The sequence below is a fragment of the Pongo abelii genome, chromosome 8, assembly GCF_028885655.2.
Source record: "Pongo abelii isolate AG06213 chromosome 8, NHGRI_mPonAbe1-v2.0_pri, whole genome shotgun sequence".
In the NCBI taxonomy this organism is placed as follows: Eukaryota; Metazoa; Chordata; class Mammalia; order Primates; family Hominidae; genus Pongo; species Pongo abelii.
In genome coordinates, this window is record NC_071993.2 from 96,537,567 (window position 1) to 96,559,254 (window position 21,688).

The 21,688-nt window shown below is 35.8% G+C and overlaps 1 protein-coding gene across 4 annotated transcripts in view; it reads left to right on the plus strand.

The window, feature by feature from the left end:
• Positions 1–21,688, plus strand: part of KIF20B (kinesin family member 20B) — a 72,776-nt gene that overhangs the window by 26,433 nt on the left and 24,655 nt on the right. For all 4 annotated transcript variants that reach the window (XM_024254023.3, XM_054522617.2, XM_024254024.3 and 1 more), the window contains exons 18-23: positions 1,095–1,214; positions 4,870–5,023; positions 9,344–10,580; positions 10,924–11,062; positions 16,083–16,202; positions 18,140–18,200. In XM_024254023.3, the coding sequence (XP_024109791.3) occupies positions 1,095–1,214; positions 4,870–5,023; positions 9,344–10,580; positions 10,924–11,062; positions 16,083–16,202; positions 18,140–18,200 (1,831 nt within the window). The remainder of the gene's footprint in view (positions 1–1,094; positions 1,215–4,869; positions 5,024–9,343; positions 10,581–10,923; positions 11,063–16,082; positions 16,203–18,139; positions 18,201–21,688) is intronic.

Consider the following 21,688-nt stretch of genomic DNA (forward strand, 5'->3'; position numbering starts at 1 on the left):
TTGGTTTTATTCTGTTATTTTATCTGTTCTTCTCTGGCTTGAGTCTTATTTCAACTTATATTTATCCTTTCAAAAAGCTGAATATTTTAAAATATGATCAGATATAAATAATTCAAGATCTTGGTATCTAATATCCAGTATTTAAAGAACAAAAATGTACTTAGAAGACATTACACCTACTGTTTATACAATTCCTGTCTTTTCTTGTATTTTTTCTACTTACGAAAATAGTAGACACTAGTTGTATCAATTACATTAAGCTATATAAATAGAAAATAAAAAATTTCCCATAATATTCTTCCTAAATTTAAAGCAAAACCAAACCAACTTGTTTGGAAGCTCTTTAGACTGTTACTTTATGTATGTATTTATAGAACACTTACCATTTACCAGATACTCTTTTAAGTGCTTTTTATTAACTCGTTTAAATGTTAGAGCAACTTTATGATGTAACTTGCCCAGGGTTACATAGTTTTTTTAGTTTTATTTATTTATTGTTTTTGAGATGGAGTCTTGCTCTGTTGCCCAGGCTGGAGTGCAGTGGCATGGCTCACTGCAGCCTATGTTTCCTGGGTTCAAGTGATTCTCCTGCCTCAGCCTCCCAAGTAGCTGGGGTTACAGGTGGCCACCACCCCCGGCTGATTTTTGTATTTTTTAGTGGAGATGGGGTTTCACCATGTTGGCCAGGCTGGTCTCAAACTCCTGACTTCAGGTAATCTGCCCAGCAGGTAATTTGGCCTCCCAAAGTGCTGGGATTACAGGCATGAGCCACTGTGCCTGGCCCAGGGTGACATATTAAAAGGGATAGCAGCTAGGATTTGAGCCCAGGCAGTCTGGCTCCAGATTCCTCTTATATGCTATATAGCTTCTTTTTTCTTTGTGTGTGTGTGTGTGTGTGTGTGTGTGTGTGGTGTGTATGTAATTTTTTTAAAGGCACAATAAGATCATGCTGTGCATAGTGTGTTGCCACTGATTAGCTTTATTTAACTTTAAAATTTGAAGGAATTATAAAACCGTTTGCATTATTAATCATGTTTGCATTCTAGTTATCCCAAAGTATATTCACGAAACATTGCTTTTTCTTCTTTCCGAAGAAAATAATTACACAGAATCAAAGAATTAAAGAATTGATAAATATAATTGATCAAAAAGAAGATACTGTCAACGAATTTCAGAACCTAAAGTCTCATATGGAAAACACATTTAAATGCAATGTAAGAATTTAACTTTGTGTTATATTAATAAATTAGATAAACAAGTGTATGTTTTGGTTGAAAGGAAATAATTTAAAATAGCTTATGCAACTAAGACTAATTTACTGAGAATATTGAATTGCTTATGCAACATTGAACTCAATTTACTATTTTCCAAATCTGAATTTTTGAGAACTTAGACGAGGGTGTTTGACTTCTTTGAACATACTTTTCCACAAGATATGCTGGCAGTGCTTTGCATGTAAAAAGGAGAAGAATATGTAGCCTTTGGATGTTTAAGCCTCAGCTAGTTGGAAGGGGAGCTTTGAGGAGAAAGGAATTTAGGTATACTTAGAAAACCAGATTATAATGTTTCAGGGAACTATAACGTGAAATTCAGTAAAATTAGGTTTTTCCTTAGAGACTTGTTTTTATTATATGCATTGTTGCTATTGTTTATATGCTTAATAGCAAGGGTATTTTTTCTGAAAAGTTATATACACTGTGACATGTAAAGACTTAAAGGGTTTTTTGTCTTTCATACAAATTTAGATAATTTCATATTCAGTTCAGCTTGGAATGATCAGCTTGTCTTTTAATCCATGTCTTTTAAAATGGCTTTTGGTTTTCTTTTTTGGGGGTAAGCTCCTTCAAATTATTCTTTTATTTAGAAATGGTAAAATATATGGTAATAATGTAGTAAGCTGAGTAAACTTAGAGCCAAACATCTTGCTTTGTTGAAAGGTGCTTTTTTATGTCTTTTCTATGACCAAAAGAAGCAGGCGTGGTATCTTATAAAAAGTGACTGTTGAGTTTCTTTGTATCTTGATAGTCAAACTCTAATACCCACCAACATTCCCTGAATCATCTGAACTTTAGATGGGCTTTTGATACCACAGGGGTAAATGAGGAGCATTCTAGAAGAGCACTCTGTCTAATCTCCTATAGTAGGCCTTTCTTTTGGTATTTATTAGATACATGATTCATTCTCTGGTTTTTCTGTACCTGAACTGGGAGAAATATCCTAATATTTAATATGTTAATAATTAACTATTTAGTAAATAATTAGTATTTAATAAGGTGGAGGAGCAAGAAACACTTGTGGAGTGTCCAGCGTGTGCCAGGTACTATGCTAGATTATTGGAATTATACAGATTAATAAAATCTACTACCCTAATGATCCCCCAATAAGAAAAAAACAACAAAAATATAATACAATGTGCAGTCATAGTCAATGTGTGAATCTGTGAGTGGGTGGGGAGTTAGGAATACTTTGTGGAGAGGAAAATGATTAAGTTGAGCCTTAAAGGGTGAGTAAAATTTAGCCTTTTGAAGGTAGAGGAAGGGACAGTGGTAGTCATGAGAGACAAGAAGGTACATTGGCCTTCCGTGTACCAGAATCAGAGTGCGCAAAGTCGTGGAAATGAGAAATCTTTCAGTGAGTGCAGGAAAATACAAACAATTTGTTGTTTAGGAGGAAAGTTTGAAGCAAGGAGAGGTGAGAAATGAGGCTAGGAGTAGTAGAATAGGATAAGATGAAAGACCTTGAATACTGCATTAAAGAGTTTGGGAAGTCACTGGGGGAGTCATTTTCACCAGAGGAATAGCAAAGAGGAGTTTTTCATTTGAGCAGATATTTTTGGAAACTTGGAAGATAGGTTTGAGATAGAATTAGACTACAGGCAGAGAGACCAGATAGCTACCTCTTGGAAGAGTTCAGCTAATAGTTGATGAGGACTTCGATTTAGGGTAGTAGTAGTAGAGATTAAGGAAGAGGAAATTGATTTGTGAAGTAAGGGGATGTAAAACTTTTGAGACTTGGGGCAGTAAATTAATTGCTGGGCCTCCTGGCTCTCAGAACTTTTATTTGGTTAGTCATCACATGCTTTTTGCTCTCATCTCTTGATCTGGATTTTAAGTCTGTTCTTTGATTTGGTAAATAAAAACAAAAAGGAAAGTCAGAGACAGATCATTTCTGGCGACTACAACTTCAAATAGTTGGAAATTTCACATGGGATTATATTTATTGCTGTAGTATGTTTGCATACCATAATATATTAGCAATGTTTAAGGAAGTGATAGTAAAAAAAAAATCAATATTTGTAAATTAGTTAGTCCTTGCTTGTAAATAAACTTTATAGATGCTAGACCTTGTTTTATCAACTAAATACAGTGTGCTAAATTTAAATTGTTCACTTAAATACATAAAAATATGCAAAGTAGTTTGGAACTTACCTAATTGTGCTGATTAACAGTTGATCTAGGGTCACTGTTCCACATCTTGTCTTAAGAGCAAACTCTTTCCAATAATGAAAAAATTTAGTTTGAATTCTTTGCTTTTTCTACCCAAGCATACCCTGGGAGCAGAAAACCCTCCTTTCAATAACTATGACTTCTGAAGGATAGATTTTTGGTGAGGATTGTATATTTTGAAGCGGGGAAAAATGACGGGATCATTCTGATAGGTACTAAGGATCGGGGAAGGAACAACTTGGACTTGTTATGGAGCTGTGTCAGAGGTGTGATCTGCCTGTCCCATGATTTTGTCATTTATCAGTGACACTAAGGGACTAATTGTGAGAAAGCATGGAGATTGTTCTTTATGACATCCTTTGTTTAGAGATGCTAGAAAAACTTTGCCTTTTTTCTTAAATAACCCATTACTTTATGACTTTAAAAGGTTATTTTTATCTGTATCTCCTGCTAATACAATGTTTGCTGATTAAGCGGCACTCTTTATCATACACTTTGTTTTTTCAAATTGATTGCTACAAGTTTCTGCCTTTACCATACATTTGATTACTCCATAGACTTGCACTTAAATGCTGAGTTTTACCCTTCTTCTAAATCCATATTATACCTTTTTTTTTTGGAAATTCCCCCCCTCCCTCAGCTCCCCCGCTTTCTTTCTTTTTAGAGGTAGGGTCTCATCACTCTGTTGCCCAAGCTGAAGCGCAGTGACGTGACCATGGCTCACTGCAGCCTTGAACTCCTGGGCTCAAGAGATCCCATTGCCTTAGCCTTCCGAGTAGCTGGGACTGCAGGTATGGGCCACAACACCTGGAATTTTAATTTTTTGTAGAGACGAGTTCTCACTGTGTTGCCCAGGCTGGTCTCAAACTCCTGGGCTTGAGTAATCCTCCAGCCTCAGCCTCCCAAAGTGCTGGGATTACAGGCATGAGCCCCTGTGCTTGGTTGCTGCTAACCTTTTTAAGGGAGGCAGTCTGCCTTAAAAAAAAAAAGTCTAAATGACGTATCTAGAAGCTCAGTTTCAAAGCTGTCTGTAGGCTGTATATCTTTGAATATATATCGACTTAAAGCTAAGGGCAAAACTATTTTTCTAGGAGTTGTTAATGTTTAAGACAATACTAATCTTTAAGAGGCTTTGGCTACAAAACAAAATAAATAGTTGAGTCTCATATTGTTCTTTTCAAAGCATGTTTCTGATGTGACTTCAGAGATTTATCTTCTTAAGATTCTCCCGTTATCCCCAAATGTTACTTATTTGCTACAGCCATCAGTTATTTTAGGACGAAACTTAAGAAATAACTTAGAAAATGTCTCAACAAATTTGAAAATAAAATTTTTATGGTACACTATTGAAAGTAATTTATGTGATTTGTACATTTTTTGTAGCTTTCTGTATGTGAATTATTTTTAACTTATTTTGCTTTAGGACAAGGCTGATACATCTTCTTTAATAATAAACAATAAATTGATTTGTAATGAAACAGTTGAAGTGCCTAAGGACAGCAAAACTAAAATCTGTTCAGAAAGAAAAAGAGTAAATGAAAATGAACTTCAGCAAGATGAACCACCAGCAAAGAAAGGTACTACTTCAGCTGCCAGCAGCAGGCGTTTAAGAAAGCTAATTTCTAAACCAGTAAATAGAACAAGGCAAACAGAGGGGCATTCACTTGTCTAAGGAAAAATCTTGAGAAAATCTAAATGTCTTGAATTTTTATTCTGGAAAGTTATGAACTGTCTAGGGATGGGCATAGTTAAAGCTTTTATCTTAATAAATATGCTTTTAGAAATTGTGCTTTTATTGTTTCTTTCACATGTCTATGTAATAATTTCTGTGCTTATAATAGTTAAAACTCATTACTTTGATTTTATAAATGTAGTATTTTCTGCCTAAATCCCAGCACATTATTTTGTTTTCTTTGTTTGCATTCTTTATTCATTTGGAGAAAAGGATATTTTACAGTAAGACTTTGAGCTAAATATTACTAATAATAAATGTATTCAAGCTGTATTCGTGATACCAGGAGACAGTCTGATGAAAAATAATACAGTTGAAGTTTAGTTTTTAAAAAATCTTTAAGAGTTAAGTGGGCAAGTTAGTTGTAAATATAAAGAAGGGCAAACCTTTGAATTTTAGAGGAGGTAGACTCTTTAGAATAAACTGAAAATCTTGAGGAAATAAATAGGAAAATGTAAACTGCGAACATAAGAAAAGCTTCAAAAATAAACTCAGCAGCTTTTAAGAAAATACAGCAGGGATAATGGCTTATTTTACCCCTTCCTCTTTGAGGCTGGAGAGACAGTGTAAATTATAGATAATAAAACCTTGTGCACTGAGCTTTTAAAATTAATCTATATTGAAGAAAAGAGATCTTAGAATCCTGTAATGAAATTGCACAATTACAGCTTCCCAAGAACATTTAGACAATTGAGTGAAACGAAAAAGAACATGCATTGCATTTGAAAAATGAAGACTTACAAATAAAGGTTGTTTTTTGTATATACAGTTTCGAAGGTAAAACTAGATAAATTCTAGATGGGACAGGGAGGTAAGATTCCCATATTATATAGTGATTCTTGGGTGGGGGCATATTCTCACTGGGGAAAATCAATATCTTGAGAGAGCTAGGGGATTTTAATTTATCAAAAGGGGTCATAGGCTGGGCATGGTGGCTCATGCCTGTAATCCTAGCACTTTGGGAGGCCGAGGTGCGTGGATTCCCTGAGGTCAGGAGTTCGAGACCAGCCTGACCAACATGATGAAACCCCATCTCTACTAAAATTACAAAAAATTAGCCTGGTGTGGTGTTGCATGCCTGTAATCCCAGCTACTTGGGAAGCTAAGGCAGGAGAATTACTTGAATCTGGGAGGTGAAGATTGCAGTGAGCCGAGATTGCGCCGTTACACTCCAGCCGGGTCAACAAGAGTGAAACTCTGTCTAAAAAAATGAAAGTGGTGGTGGGGGGTCATAGTATTAAAAAACCTTGAGAACAAACAATCACATAAGTTTTTTCTTGTCCACATTATGGTAGTACCTGAGGGACCTTTCATAAATGCTTTGGCTTTTCCTTTATTTTGCTCATAACTTCAACTGTGATTAGTATATACGGAAATAGAAACTCGTTTGTATATAGCATGGCAGATTTCAATTTAACAAGCTTTGTAATGATCTCAAAAGTGCTGCCTTCTTCATCGAACAGATTCATTACATGTGCATCCCATGGGCTACTATCATCTCACAACTAGGATGCACAAGAGCCTGTGAGAGGCAGGCTAAAACTTACGGGTTTGAATTTCATAACTACAAGAGGTTTGACGTTTGGCTCTTAAGGAACAATTACATGCAGCAGTGCTGTCAGTTAAGGGCTTTGTAATGTAACAAACTGATATGTTAAGATCTCAAAGGTATTACGGAAGTCACTGTCAACTTCTAGAAATTTTCAAAAATAATACCCCAGAACACTAATTCTCAAAATGTTGTGTGTAAAATATATCCCAGACTTACCAAATCACTATCTTTGGTATTTGGTGCCAGGAATCTGCATTTTAATAAGGTCCCTGGATAATTCCTCCCAATAAAACTAGAAAATCACTCTTGTGTAAATAAATATTTTTCAGTGTTTAAAGAGAGAACATTAAAATTTTAAACAAAGTTACCATAAAGTAACAAAATTAATATAACTGGAATATGTCAGATTCATGAATTTACATATATCTAGAAGCAGAATAAATTACTATTGCAAAAATCTTAAAGATTATTTGTTTTCTATACCATGATATGTCTTAGAGATAGAAAAGAAGAACATACGTGGTGTAGTTAAGTTTCAAAAATATTACATTTAGAATTATTATTTTATTTAGGTTTATTGTTTGTGATGAGTGAGATACGGGGAGTCTGCTGTCAAGGAGCTTAAAATCTAGTAGATGAGAGAGACAAACATATTTCAATAAAATATAAAGAGCTGAGATGCGTAGGATAATATTTGGGACTCATTAAAAAGAAAACTGTACAATATACTTTTTAGAGTCAATTAGATACCAATGGAAAGTAGTAAGTTTATTTTATTTATTTATTTTTTTTGAGACAGAGTCGTCTTCTGTCACCAGGCTGGAGTGCAGTGGCATGATCTTGGCTCACTGTAACCTCCGTCTCCTGGGTTCAAGCCATTCTCCTGGCTCAGCCTCCCAAGTAGCTGGGATTACAGGCACCCACCACCTCACCCATCTAATTTTTTTGTATTTTTAGTAGAGACAGGGTTTCACCATGTTGGCCGGGATGGTCTCGATCTCCTGACCTTCGTGATCCACCCGCCTCTGCCTCCCAAAGTGCTGGGATTACAGGTGTGAGCCACCGCGCCCGGCCGGAAAGTAGTAGGTTTCTTAACTAGAAGGATCTCAAGCCAAACCTTATAATTGTCTTCTGCTCTTATAGATTAGTAACCCTTGTACTTCATATTATATCTGGGATCATTAAACATGAAGAATTTGATTCTTACATAGTGAGGATATCACATAAAAATACAGGTTAATTAAACAAAAATGGTCAGTGAGGGAGTGAATGGCGGTCAGAAGAACATATGGAATTGATTGTATTAGAGCAATGTCGTGTAGAAAATTCACATAAAAATTGTACTAGAACAATGTTGTAAAGTCCACTTGTAAACATCATATAAACATCAAACCATGAAGTATAACAAAACAGGAAAAAATTTCTAAAAACGAAGAGTCAGATTCTGGCCTGTTTTGAAGTAAGGTTTCGAGGATCTGAGACACTCATCTGACCCTTAATGGAAATTGTATGAAATATAAAAAGATATGTAGATATAAATTTATATATCTAGAAGATTGTTAATTGTATTTCAAGAATTAATTATGGAATCTATGAGGAAAGTTTAAAAGAATATAATTTATACTGGGCACTTACGTGGGGTGAGTTTTATTTTCAGAGTGAACTTATGAATTAAATTGTAGCTAATAGTGTATCTGTTCTGGGTATAATTTAATCTGTACTGATTATAATGGTTACAGTTCTTACATGTATACAACCTTTACATAGTCATTTAACTTACATTATGTGTTAACTCATTTTAATCTCTTAGCATTATTCTGTAGAGTAAGTTGGGCAGGTAAGGGTATCCTTATTCTAGCAATATACATATTAAGCCTGAAAAAGGCAAACTTTTGTGCATTTTCAATTAGTTGAATCCTTCTGTACAGATTTTCAGGTTCTATTAATAGTTAAATCTATCCAATGCACAGTGTTGTAAACTCATTTGTCATCTTGATCTTTACAACTTTGAGATAGGTGGTATTATTCCTGTATCACATTTGAGGAAACAGTCATAGTATGAAGCAGTTTATTGATGGTTACAGCTAGTAAGGCTATATTATATGAATTCCCAAAGTTTTAACATTTCCCTTCTAATTTTAGCTATGAAAATGTAAGATACTCCATTTGCCTATCGCTAATATAGTAAAAGCCACAATATAATTGTAGTTTAAAACTGTTCGTTAGGATATGGAATGTCTGTCTAGGGTTTCTCGTCATCTCCTCCTCTCTGTCCCATATTGAAATGATGATAAAGATTTGTGGTACAAAATTTAAATAATACTGAAAGTTAGAAATAGCTGGCAATGCTACTCAGAGGTAGGTGGCTGCCATCATTTTGGTGTACTTCCTTTGCTAACTTTGTATTACCTTGTGAAATAATAATTTTTACATAAATGGGCTCATACCACACGTTTTGTAACCTGTTTTTTTTTTCTCAACAGCTTATTTCATTTTTTTTTTAATTAGAAGTTTGCTTTTACATGTTTTGTATGTTTGAATATTGGCTTATATGGTGACTTTTTGGTTTTATTAAGGTTTGCCAGATAAATAACAATTTTCTTATTTTTAAAGGGTCTATCCATGTTAGTTCAGCTATCACTGAAGACCAAAAGAAAAGTGAAGAAGTGCGACCGAACATTGCAGAAAATGAAGACATTAGAGTTTTACAAGAAAATAATGAAGGACTGAGAGCACTTTTACTCACTATTGAGAATGAACTTAAAAATGAAAAGGAAGAAAAAGCAGAATTAAATAAACAGATTGTTCGTTTTCAGCAGGAACTTTCTCTTTCTGAAAAAAAGAATTTAACTTTAAGTAAAGAGGTCCAACAAATTCAGTCAAATTATGACATTGCAATTGCTGAATTACATGTGCAGAAAAGTAAAAATCAAGAACAGGAGGAAAAGATCATGCAATTGTCAAATGAGATAGAAACTGCTACAAGAAGCATTACAAATAATGTTTCACAAATAAAATTAATGCACACAAAAATAGACGAACTACGTACTCTTGATTCAGTTTCTCAGATTTCAAACATAGATTTGCTCAATCTCAGGGATCTGTCAAATGGTTCTGAGGAGGATAATTTGCCAAATACACAGTTACACCTTTTAGGTAATGATTATTTGGTAAGTAAGCAAGTTAAAGAATATCGAATTCAAGAACCCAATAGGGAAAATTCTTTCCACTCTAGTATTGAAGCTATTTGGGAAGAATGTAAAGAGATTGTGAAGGCCTCTTCCAAAAAAAGTCATCAGATTGAGGAACTGGAACAACAAATTGAAAAATTGCAGGCAGAAGTAAAAGGCTATAAGGATGAAAACAGTAGACTAAAAGTAAAGGAGAAGGAGCATAAAAACCAAGATGACCTACTAAAAGAAAGAGAAACTCTTATACAGCAGCTGAAAGAAGAATTGCAAGAAAAAAATGCTACTCTTGTTGTTCAAATACAGCATGTAGTTGAAGGAAAGAGAGCGCTTTCAGAACTTACACAAGGTGTTACTTGCTATAAGGCAAAAATAAAGGAACTTGAAACAATTTTAGAGACTCAGCAAGTTGAACGTAGTCATTCAGCCAAGTTAGAACAAGACATTTTGGAAAAGGAATCTATCATCTTAAAGCTAGAAAGAAATTTGAAGGAATTTCAAGCACATCTTCAGGATTCTATCAGAAACACCAAAGATTTAAGTGTAAAGGAACTCAAGCTGAAAGAAGAAATCACACAATTAACAAATAATTTGCAAGATATGAAGCATTTACTTCAATTAAAAGAAGAAGAAAAAGAAACCAACAGACAAGAAACAGAAAAGTAAGCTAAATGTTATTCAAAATATTTTAAAATACACAAAGCATTCATTTTGCTATGCAGCTTTAAAAAAGTTAGATAGTCATACTTAATCTGGTAAAGCGTAGCATGTATGATGAGTGAAGAACTTGAACTTTGTCCATATAAACCTTTGGACCATAGGTTATATGAAAAGATCAGCTTATAAAAATCATATGAAATCTTTTCTGAAGAACTCATTCATAGTTTGTTGGATATTCCAAATTTGTGAAAAGATATAATTTTGTAAAGATTGTTACCATTTCACATGTATGGTCGTAAGCAGTTAATGATGCATTACCATAGAAAAGTGGTATATGTTTTTTAGATTGAAAGAGGAACTCTCTGCAAACTCTGCTCATACCCAGAATCTGAAAGCAGATCTTCAGAGGAAGGAAGAAGATTATGCTGACCTGAAAGAGAAACTGACTGATGCCAAAAAGCAGATTGAGCAAGTACAGAAAGAGGTAGGTTATTTGAAAAGTTATATGGCCAGTTTATGATAAGATTGTTTTCCTTATATATCAAACTTAGACATTAATCTTAGGATTGAATAGAACATTTATCCACTTTATAATTTTTCTTAAAATTACAAGAACAGTTACTTCACGAGAGAAAATTTAGCTGATTTAAACAAGCTGAAGAATGTCCAACATTAAGAGAAATATGTGCCTTACGAAAGATTAGTCTTTTTCTTCTTTAAGAATTGCTAAATGTAAGTCCTTACAAAAAAGTAGAAAGCAACTTGTTTACAGATAGTACTTAGGAGAATGTGCAGTATGATTTTTTAGTTTTTATTATAACGTAATTTTTAAATAGGGAATGCAATCACATTATTCTAAATTTGAAATATAATAGATGTATACAATGAGAAGGAAATACTTCCCACTCCTTCGAGCTGTCAAGTTTACCTTCACAGCATCAAATGTTACCAATTTCTTTCTTTTTCTGCACTTCTCCCTCCTTTCCTTTTTCTTGTATGACCACTTCATTTTCTGTTGTACTTAGACCTTCTCTAAAGATTGGAGCACTTTTTTTTTTTTTTTTTTTAAACTTTGAGGTAGTTACCAAAGAATACTTAAATGTGTAAGGTCTGACAAATATTAATACAACAAATGCTGTTTCTACCACTATAAAAGTGACTACTGAATGTTGTGTTTATCCAAACTTTAGTGATTTTTTTTTTTTTTCTGAGACGGAGTCTCGCTCTGTTGCCCAGGCTGGAGTGTAGTGGCGCGATCTTGGCTCACTGCAAGCTCCACCTCCCGGGTTCACGCCATTCTCCTGCCTCAGCCTCCCGAGTAGCTGGGACTACAGGCGCCCACCACCACGCCCGGCTAATTTTTTGTATTTTCAGTAGAGACGGGGTTTCACCGTGTTAGACGGTTAGCCAGGATGGTCTTGATCTTCTGACCTTGTGATCCGCCCACCTCGGCCTCCCAAAGTGCTGGGATTACAGGCGTGAGCCACCGCGCCCAGCCTAAACTTTAAAAAATATAATTTAACCATATTTTTTGAATCTCTAAACAGTATTTTCTTCTCAGAGTTTTATTTTTCACATCATATTTCTGAGATTGATTTTGTACAGTCGTAATTAATCATTTTCACCTGACTTAGCGCAATTTATTTAGTCTCTTGTTGATGACCATTTAGATTGTTTATTATTTTTTGCCCATAGCCATAGTGCAAATATCTTCTATATGCTCTTGGTACACATATGCAAAAATTTATATACCAAGTGGGGAATTACTGAGTTAGAGGATATGAAGGGTTATCTCATGGTAGTTTTAATTTGCATTCTTTTGATTGCTAATGAAGTACAGCTTCTATTCATATTTTTATTTCTATTTGTCTATCCCAGTTTCTGCTCTGTTGAAGTCATTTATTCATTTTAATTGTGCTGTCTTTTTTTTTTTTTTAAAAGAGTATGTAGTTTTTATTTTGTATTTATTTATTTAAAAAAAAATTACTGGTTTATTATAAAGGATACAACTCAAGAACAGACAAATAGAAGGGATACACAGGACAAATTAAGGGGGACAGAGGGTGGAGCAGAGCTTCTGTGCCCTCTCTGGGTGTACCACCCTCCTAAGACCTCAGTGTGCTCACCAAGTGGGACACTCTGAACCTCACTGTACAATAGTTCTCATGACTCAATCTCCAACCCTCCTCTCTTCCACAGAGTTTGGTGGGTGGGACTGAAATTTCTGACGCTAATCATTTTTGGTCTTTTGGTGAGTATCCCTACCCTTAAGCTATTTCAAAGGAGCCTCCACTCAAAGCTATTTCATTAGCATAAATTCAGGTATGATTAAAAGGGGGCTCTTTTTTCTTAAGTTTATTTATTTTGTTTTGGGACAGGGTCTTACTCTGTCGCCCAATCTGGAGTGCAGTGGCGTGATCATAGCTCACTGTAACTTTGAACTCCTGGGCTCAAGTGATCCTCCCATCTCAGCCTCCCTAGTAGCTGGGACTACAGGTGTGCCACCATGCCCTAGCTACTTTTAAATTTATTGTATTGTTAAAGTCTTTTTTAGTGCTACTTATAGAGGTATCTCTTTTCAAGTAATGTTTTATTGTATAAATAGCAGTCCCCAGCCTTTTTGGTACCAATAATCGGTTTTGTGGAAGACAATTTTTCCATGGACCAGGGTGGGGGCTGGCTGCTTTGAGGATGATTCAAACACATTACAGTTATTGTGCACTTTATATTATTATTACATTGTAATATATAATGAAACAATTATACAATTCACCATAATGTAGAATCAGTGGGAGCCCTGAGCTTGTTTTCCTATAACTAGATGGTCCCTTCTGGGGGTGATGGGAGATAGTGGCAGATCAGCAGGCATTAGATTCTCATAAGGAATGCGCAACCTAGGTTCATCACATGCAGAGTTCACAATAGAGTTTGCACTCCTATGAGAATCTAATGCCTCTGTTGATCTGACAGTAGGAGCTCAGGCGGTAATGTGAGCGATGGGGAGTGGCTGTAAATACAGATGAAGCTTCACTCCCTTGCCTGCCGCTCACCTCCTGCTGTGTGGCCCCGTTCCTAACAAGCTATGGATCAATACTTGTCTGTGGCCAGGTGGTTGGGGCTCCCTCCTCATATAGATGACTATTTAACATTACTCTAATGATGGGTATTAAGAGTATTTTCTATTTCTCAAATGTGTAGTTTTAAAGCAAATGATAATAATTGTAGCAATTTAGTTTAGGCCAGCTACTATGCTGAGTTGACATATTATCTTAATCCTCACACAATATCGGGTATAGACACTGTTTTTAACTTCCATTTTGTTGATAAGAAAACAGACATTGAGAGATACAGTAGTCTCCCTTTACTGGTAGTTTTGCTTTCTGTGGTTTCAGTTACCTGTGGCCAACCATGAGCTGAAAATACTAAATAGAAATTCCAGGAATAAACAGTTCAATTGCAGGCCATTCTGAGTAGTGGGTCAAAAGCTTGTGCCATCCTGCCCTGCCTGGAGTTGGAATTATCCCTTTGCCTAGCATATCCACATTGTTAGTGCTACCTATTGATCACTTAGTCATCTCAATTATCGGATCACCTGTCATGGTATCAGGGACAGTGTTTGTGTTCAAGTAACTTTTATTTTACTTAATAATGGTCCCAACATGCAAAAGTAGTGATGCTGGCAGTTCAGATAAGCCAAAATGTTGTTGTAAAGGGCTTCCTTTAAATGAAAAGGTAAGAGTTCTTAACTTAATAAATAAAGAAAAAAAATTGTAATGTGAGGTTGCTAAGATCTATGGTAAGAACAAATCTTCCATCTGTGAAATTGCGAAGAAGGAAAAAGAAATTTATGTTAGTTTTGCTGGTGCACCTCACTGCAAAAGTTATGGCCACAATTCATGATAATTGCTTAGCTAAGATGGAAAAGGCATTAAATTTGTGGGTGGAGGATGCAAACAGAAGTGTGTTTCGATTGATGGCATCTGGGTTCAATACTGTCCACTGGGGATCTTGAAATACTATCCAATGTTTCAGATATCCACTGGGGATCTTGAAACATATCCCCTGTGGATAAGGGGGAACTTGTCCTTGTCTAAGTTCACTTGTCTTAGTCTTAATAAGACTTGTCTAAGTTCACTCAGTAGTAAGTGCTAGAGCCAGAATGGAAACTGAGGCAGTCCTTACATGCATCTTTGTGCAGCACATAGCCTCTATTATTGTTAGTTATATAGTTGATGAAGATGGTGGTTATTACTTGAAGCCTCATATTTTTAAACAAAATAAGCAAATACTATGAATATGTGATTATCATGTATGTATTATTGGAACATAAAGCTTAAAACAATGTAAGAATCCTCTGAAACCATACCACTCTGAGCTGCTATAAGGGCATCTTCAAGCCTTTTTTTTTTTTTTTGGGCGAAGTCTCACTCTGTTGCCCAGGCTGGAGTGCAGTGGCATGATCTCGGCTCACTGCAACCTCCACCTCCCAGGTTCAAGCGATTCTTCTGCCTCAGTCTCCTGAGTAGCTGGGACTACAGGCACGTGCCACCATGCCCGGCTAATGTTTTTTGTATTTTTAATAGAGACGGGGTTTTACTGTGTTAGCCAGGATGGTCTCGATCTCCTGACCTCGTGATCCACTTGCCTCCGCCTTCCAGAGTGCTGGTATTACAGGCGTGAGCCACTGTGCCCGGCCTTCTCTATGCTTTTTATGGGGCATCTTTTCATTTAATTTCCTTCCGTTTTTGAGCTCTCTAGTGAGTGTGAAAATGGAGTTTTGGCAGTAAAGCTCCACAAGGGAATAGAAGAGAAGGCTCTGCTGCCAGTTAGATAACTTCCCTCTGGAAATCCTGGCAAGATGTACTGAAAGGTTTCAGAGAGGGTTGGTATGATGGAAACTAGTATAAGGATGTACCTATATTAGCTTTTTTGGGTGAGGAATTAATATATATATTAGTCCATAGTACCTCGATTTCCCTATGTTTATGGAATTAGATTACCGGCAAGAGCAGAAATCAATTGACCTTCCCTTGCGTGGGTACCTTTTGATTTTGTGATTGTGCCATTTTCTTCCCTGCATGTCATTATTAGCTTTTAAAGTTTTTCTTGTATTCCTGGATTATATTACTCAATAAACTTTGGAAATTTGAATCAGTATTTTTCTCTCAGAATATCTTTATTGATTTTTCCTTGGTAATTATTTCCCTATTATGTATAGATGTTATGATGATTCTTTTTTGAGAGAACTTAAAAAGTTTGAGATTCTTAAAATAATGGAACAAGAAATTGAGTTTTTCATATGCATTCTTCATTAGAGTATTAAAACATTTTCTAATAATTTGAAGCTATAGTGTGTTTGATTTGTAGTATATTAAAATCTGTCATTTTTCTTTTAGGCTGTAAAGGATGTGAATCTTTGAACACAGTTGCCATGAATCGTAAATAACAAAAAGCAATTAGTATTTTTAAAATATTCCATTTGTTTTATAAACATGATTTTGTAGGTATCTGTAATGCGTGATGAGGATAAATTACTGAGGATTAAAATTAATGAACTGGAGAGAAAGAAAAACCAGTGTTCTCAGGAATTAGATATGAAACAGCGAACCATTCAGCAACTCAAGGTAAACAGTTTTGTTTTTAAAGATGATTTAAATGCATTCTCTTGGTATATTTTAGTGTACAAAAATGTACAAGTTTGTTTTTAATAATATCCTGTTTTGACTTTTTCTAGAATCTAGAAATAAATTATTTAAAATTAAATAGGCAAAAAAGAAAAAAAAAGATAAAATTAAGTAGGCCAGTAGTGACTCTCTTCTACCAAATAGAGTATGGAAAAGAAAAAATAATAACTTTATAGTGAAGAAACCTAGCAGATACCACTTTAACCAAGTGTTTAAGAATAACATTACCATTAGTCATATTGATGCTGTGTGCTTCCTGGTTTGATGTGACCAGAAGGGCACATCCCCTCTTTGGTATTCTTTCCCTAAATTTATAACCTCAGTCTCTTCATGAGAAAACATCAGACAAACCCAAATGGAGGATATTATACTTAGTGCTTGACCAGTATGAAGTATAAAGTGTCAGAGTCATTAAAGACAAGTAAAGACTGGTGAATGATGGTGAAGTCTGGAGTGTAATTAATAGTAGTATACCAATGTTAATTTCTTGATTTTTGATAAATGTACCATGGTAGTGTAATATGATAACATTAGGGGAAGCTAAATTCTTTGGAACTCTTGCAAAGCTAAAATTATTTTGAAATAAAATGCAAAAAAACAAAAACAGTCTAGGTCTTACAGCAAATTCCTTTTAAAAATGATACTTAAAAGGCAAAATCCCTTTATTGTATATGGTTATTTTTTGCTTGATATCAACCAAGTGGATGAGGCAACAATAAAAAAAAACATTTGTTATATTATTTTCATGTTTGCTTTTAAATGAAGCAAACTAATGAATATTCAGGTATAAATACATGATTTTAATTCTTAATGTAATCATAATAAAGCATTCTGTAACAATAGGATTTGAGATCTCCATGTTCCGTAATGATTCACTCTTAAGACTTACAAAGTGATGAGATAGTGGTGACGTTAGATGAGATTGGGGGTGAAGTTTGGATTACATGATAAGTTAAAATTAGAAGTGTAGGATATCTGGTACCCATAATTTAATCTTGCCTCTTAAGGCTTATTTTTTTCCAATCTTGCAGCTACTTTCTAGGTAAAAGGGGTGGAGAGCTCTTTTTTCCTTCATTTACCAATGAGGAAGCTTTTAATGGTTTTTCTTGTTCCTTCTATGTTACACAGTAGAACTTCATTTTCCCTTGTTTCTGCTTTTTGTGGTTTGTAAGAAAACATTTATCTAAAATGTTGAATAAGTAAAATAACCGGGTCATAACGTAGATTAAAAGTATAGGCCGGGCGCAGTGGCTCACGCCTGTAATCCCAGCACTTTGGGAGGCCGAGGCAGATGGATCACCAGGTCAGGAGATCGAGACCAGCCTGACCAACACGGTGAAACCCCATCTCTACTAAAAATACAAAAATTAGCCAGGCGTGGTGGCACATGCCTATAATCCTAGTTACTCAGGAGGCTGAGGCAGGAGAATCGCTTGAACCCAGGAGGTGGAGGTTGCAGTGAGCCAAGATTGCGCCACTGCGCTCCATCCTGGGTGGCAGAGGGAGACTTCATCTCAAAAAATAAATAAATAAATAAATAAATAAGTATAAAGTGTTTTTTTATATTTTTTAAATTTTAATTTTAATTTTTTGAGACGGAGTCTCGCTCTGTCGCCAGGCTGGAGTGTAGTGGCGCGATCTTGGCTCACTGCAATCTTGGCTCACTGCAATCTCTACCTCTTCTTTCCCCTGCTCTCACCCTACCCTTTTCTCCAAGATGAAAGACAGTTGGAAGCTTGAGACTGGTACCAGCTGGTATACCAGCTATATAGGAGACTGATTTCAAACTTAATATTGAGCCCTGTTTTCAAGATCCACTGTTAAATGTTGTGTTTTTAAGTTAATTTGCATTTAATTCATATTCTTTCAATTTGTAGGAGCAGTTAAATAATCAGAAAGTGGAAGAAGCTATACAACAATATGAGAGAGCATGCAAAGGTCAGGAACAAGTTTGTACTTCTGGAACCGGAAAAGTTCTCTTATTCCCCTCGCAGGGCATGCGATGGGGGTATGGCTTGCTTCATTGGTGCCCTGCAGCTCAAACCCCTAGGGGGAGCATGCAGACGGGCAGGTCTTGAGTGTGGGCTCTGACCCCATGGCAGCATCTAGGGTTGAGTGTTTAGAGCTCCTGAAGGCCCCAGTGGGCGTGTTCTACAGGGTGTTTTTTCAGCCTAGCCATCCACAGGCGGCTTGTGTTAATCAGCTCAATTAGACCCTCTGCCTTATTGCAAGGACAGAGGGCTTTCTGTATCCCGGGATTCTTGCTCTGGTGTACTGGAAAAATCGGATCACACGTGGGCATGGAGAAGGTTTTATTGAGTGGAGGTAGCTCTCTGCAGATGTATGGGGAGCCAGAAGGGGATGGAGCGGGAAGGTGGTCTTCCCCTGGGCGGCCGGACTCTCCGACTGCCCCCAACTGAATTCCGTGTCATCTCACAGTAGATGGCCTGCCAGCATCTGCTGGTATCTGCTGGTGTGTTCTTCCAGTGTGTTCCTCTAGGTGTTCAGCTGCTTGTGTGTGTGCCTGCCAGGGTCTCAGGGTTTTTATAGGCACAAGATGGGGGCGTGGCAGGCCAGGGTGGTCTTGAAAAATGCAACATTTGGGTGTGAAAACAGGAGTGCCTGTCCTCACTTAGGTCTGTGGGCACAGGCCCGAGGGTGGAGCCTTCACCAGGGACCCTGCCTTTCTGTACCAGCACTTCCCTGCCTGCCTCCCATATCACTTCCAGTACTAAAATTACAAAACAAGTAGTTGCAATAACAATTGGTTAACATTTCCTTTGAAAATTCTGAAGGGAAGTGAGGGCAACATAAGATGCAGCTTTATCAAAAGTGAAAAGTAGTGATTCTAATGAATAATTTATTAACTTAAAGCTTATTCTTAGAAAAATAAAATAAATACTCAGTCAAAGCAACATTGATTTCTTGTAATGGCCAGTATTTTGTGAAAAATAAAGCCAAAGTTTTATGTAGGTCACAATGAATGGCATAGATTTCTGGACGAAATTGTGTAAAGAATAAACTTCAAATAAAATATCTTTAAAATTAAATTAAAATGTGTATTTTAAAAATATTTTAAAAAGCTGCTTAATAATTTAGATTCAAATCCTAGGTGCTGAATTATGAATTATGCTTTTCTTATTCAGATTGTATTGATTTGTTGTTTGAAATATTACAAAATTACTTTTTTTTTTTTTTTTTGAGACGGAGATTTGCTCTTGTCGTCCAGGCTGGAGTACAGTGGCACAATCTCAGCTCACTGCAACCTCCGCCTTCCTGGTTCAAGTGATTCTCCTGCCTCAGCCTCCTGAGTAGCTGGGATTATAAGCACCAGCCACCATGCCTGGCTAATTTTTGTATTTTTAGTAGAGATGGGGTTTTGCCATGTTGGCCAGGCTAGTCTCGAACTCCTGACCTCAGGTGATCCACCCGCCTTGGCCTCCCAAAGTGGTGGGATTACAGGCTTGAGCCACCATGCCTGGCCACAAAACTTCTTTTATAGATGACACATATTTCTGTTTTTAAAATGATACAGACTCCTCTCCTCCTCATTACCCCTTAACTTCTTTGTTCTGTGAGTGCCAGAACTAGGATTTGAACCCAGGTGTGCTTCACTCTTAAGTCTCAGACTCTCTTTACTAATCCATGTTATTTGTACTTGGGCAACAAAAGAAAGGGTAAGACAACCAGATTATTACTTATTTAGCTGACTTGTACATTGGTGGGATTAACTTGGATGGATAACTTGGATGTGAAAATATATCTCTGCACACAGTACTGTTTTCTTCTGCCTTTCTTAGGCCTTGTCACCCTAACGTCTACTATTTCATAGGAAATAGTTCATAGCTATCTTTTAGGATTCCCCTTTACTTTGGCTCCTTTATCCCTCTTGGTGAATGTGGACACATCTTAGATATTCTGGAAAAGTCTACCCTTGGACCAGGTTGCCCTATAGTTTTTATCATATTTTAATTTTTGTTTTCTTTGCCAAATATGGAGAAGTATGACATAGGCCCACCGTGACTATTTTAATCTGACTTCCACCTTTTCTGTGCTTCTAAGTCACTTGTAACCTACATATGTTAAAATCTGTCAGCATTTTGCAATCCCTGCTTTTTATTTTTTATTATTTTGGTGTTATTGTACACTCTTCTTTTCCTCAGTTATATTTATAAAGTAGTATTTATTGTATGTGTAGTTTTTCTAAATATAAAGGTAATCTATAGCTCCTCCCACCTTTTGAAACTCTCTTGTCTCAGCTTTTATGATCTATTCTGTACTAGTTACCACTTTTCTCTCAGAATGAGTCTCAGCCACTCTGGCAACTTGCCTGATTAAGATGTCGTCATCTTTTTTTTAAATTATTTTTTCCTTTAGAGAGAAAATGCTCCTGTGATTTTAGTTGTGTATGAGACATTTCCCTACAAACAGACAACAAACAAAACTATATCTTTAACTCTTAAGGCTTTCCCTGCCTTCTAAATTTCTATTTATTTACGGAATGCCTTTCACTTACCTATCTTTAATAATGAATTATTAAACAATGGAGATCTAATACATGTAACATAAAATTTACCTTTTAAAAGTGTACAGTTTAGTGGGCTTTAGTACTTTCTATTCACAAAATTGTACAACCGTCACCACTATCTAATTACTGTATGTTTATAGTAACGTAAAGTGACAAAAAAGTGAACATTTTTGTCACTTCAAAAAGAAACCCTGTACCCATCAGCAATCATACCCCATTCACCCCTTCCCTCCAGCTCCTATCAGCCACTAATCTACTTTCTGTCTGTATGAATTTGCCTATTATGGACATTTCATGTTAAGTCAGTTCATACAATATACGGCCTTTTGTGTTTGACTCTTCTTAGAATAATGTTTCCAAGTTTCATCCATATTGTGTATGTATCAGTACTTTATTCCTTGCTATGGCTGAATAATATTCCGTATTTTATGTATCAGTTGATAGACATTTGGGTTGTTTCCACTTTTGGCTTTTATGAACATTTTTATATGCAAGTTTTTGGGTAAGCTTATATTTTTAATTTTCTTGGGGTTGGTAAGCAAGTGCTGAATATGCAGCACTTGATTGCTTGTTCATTTAATACTCATTTATTTCACTATGATTGCTCATAGCTATCCTTAGATAATATCTTTAGATAGCTATGATGAGATATCTATCTCAGACTTCTTTACTTTGCTTTATTTTCCATTTTATCAGTTGTGTATTTTGGTGTGTATTTTGGGGTTCTTTCCTGAAATAAAATGTAAATTGCTGGAGTCAATGACTGATTAAATAATTATCTTTTTGCCTTTACTGCTCTAGTTTGCTAGCTTTCAAATAATAGGTGACTAGCCATTAGCGAGGTTATCATTGGTGTTCTGGAAATTTTTTAATTGATAACTAGATTTGTAAATTCTTT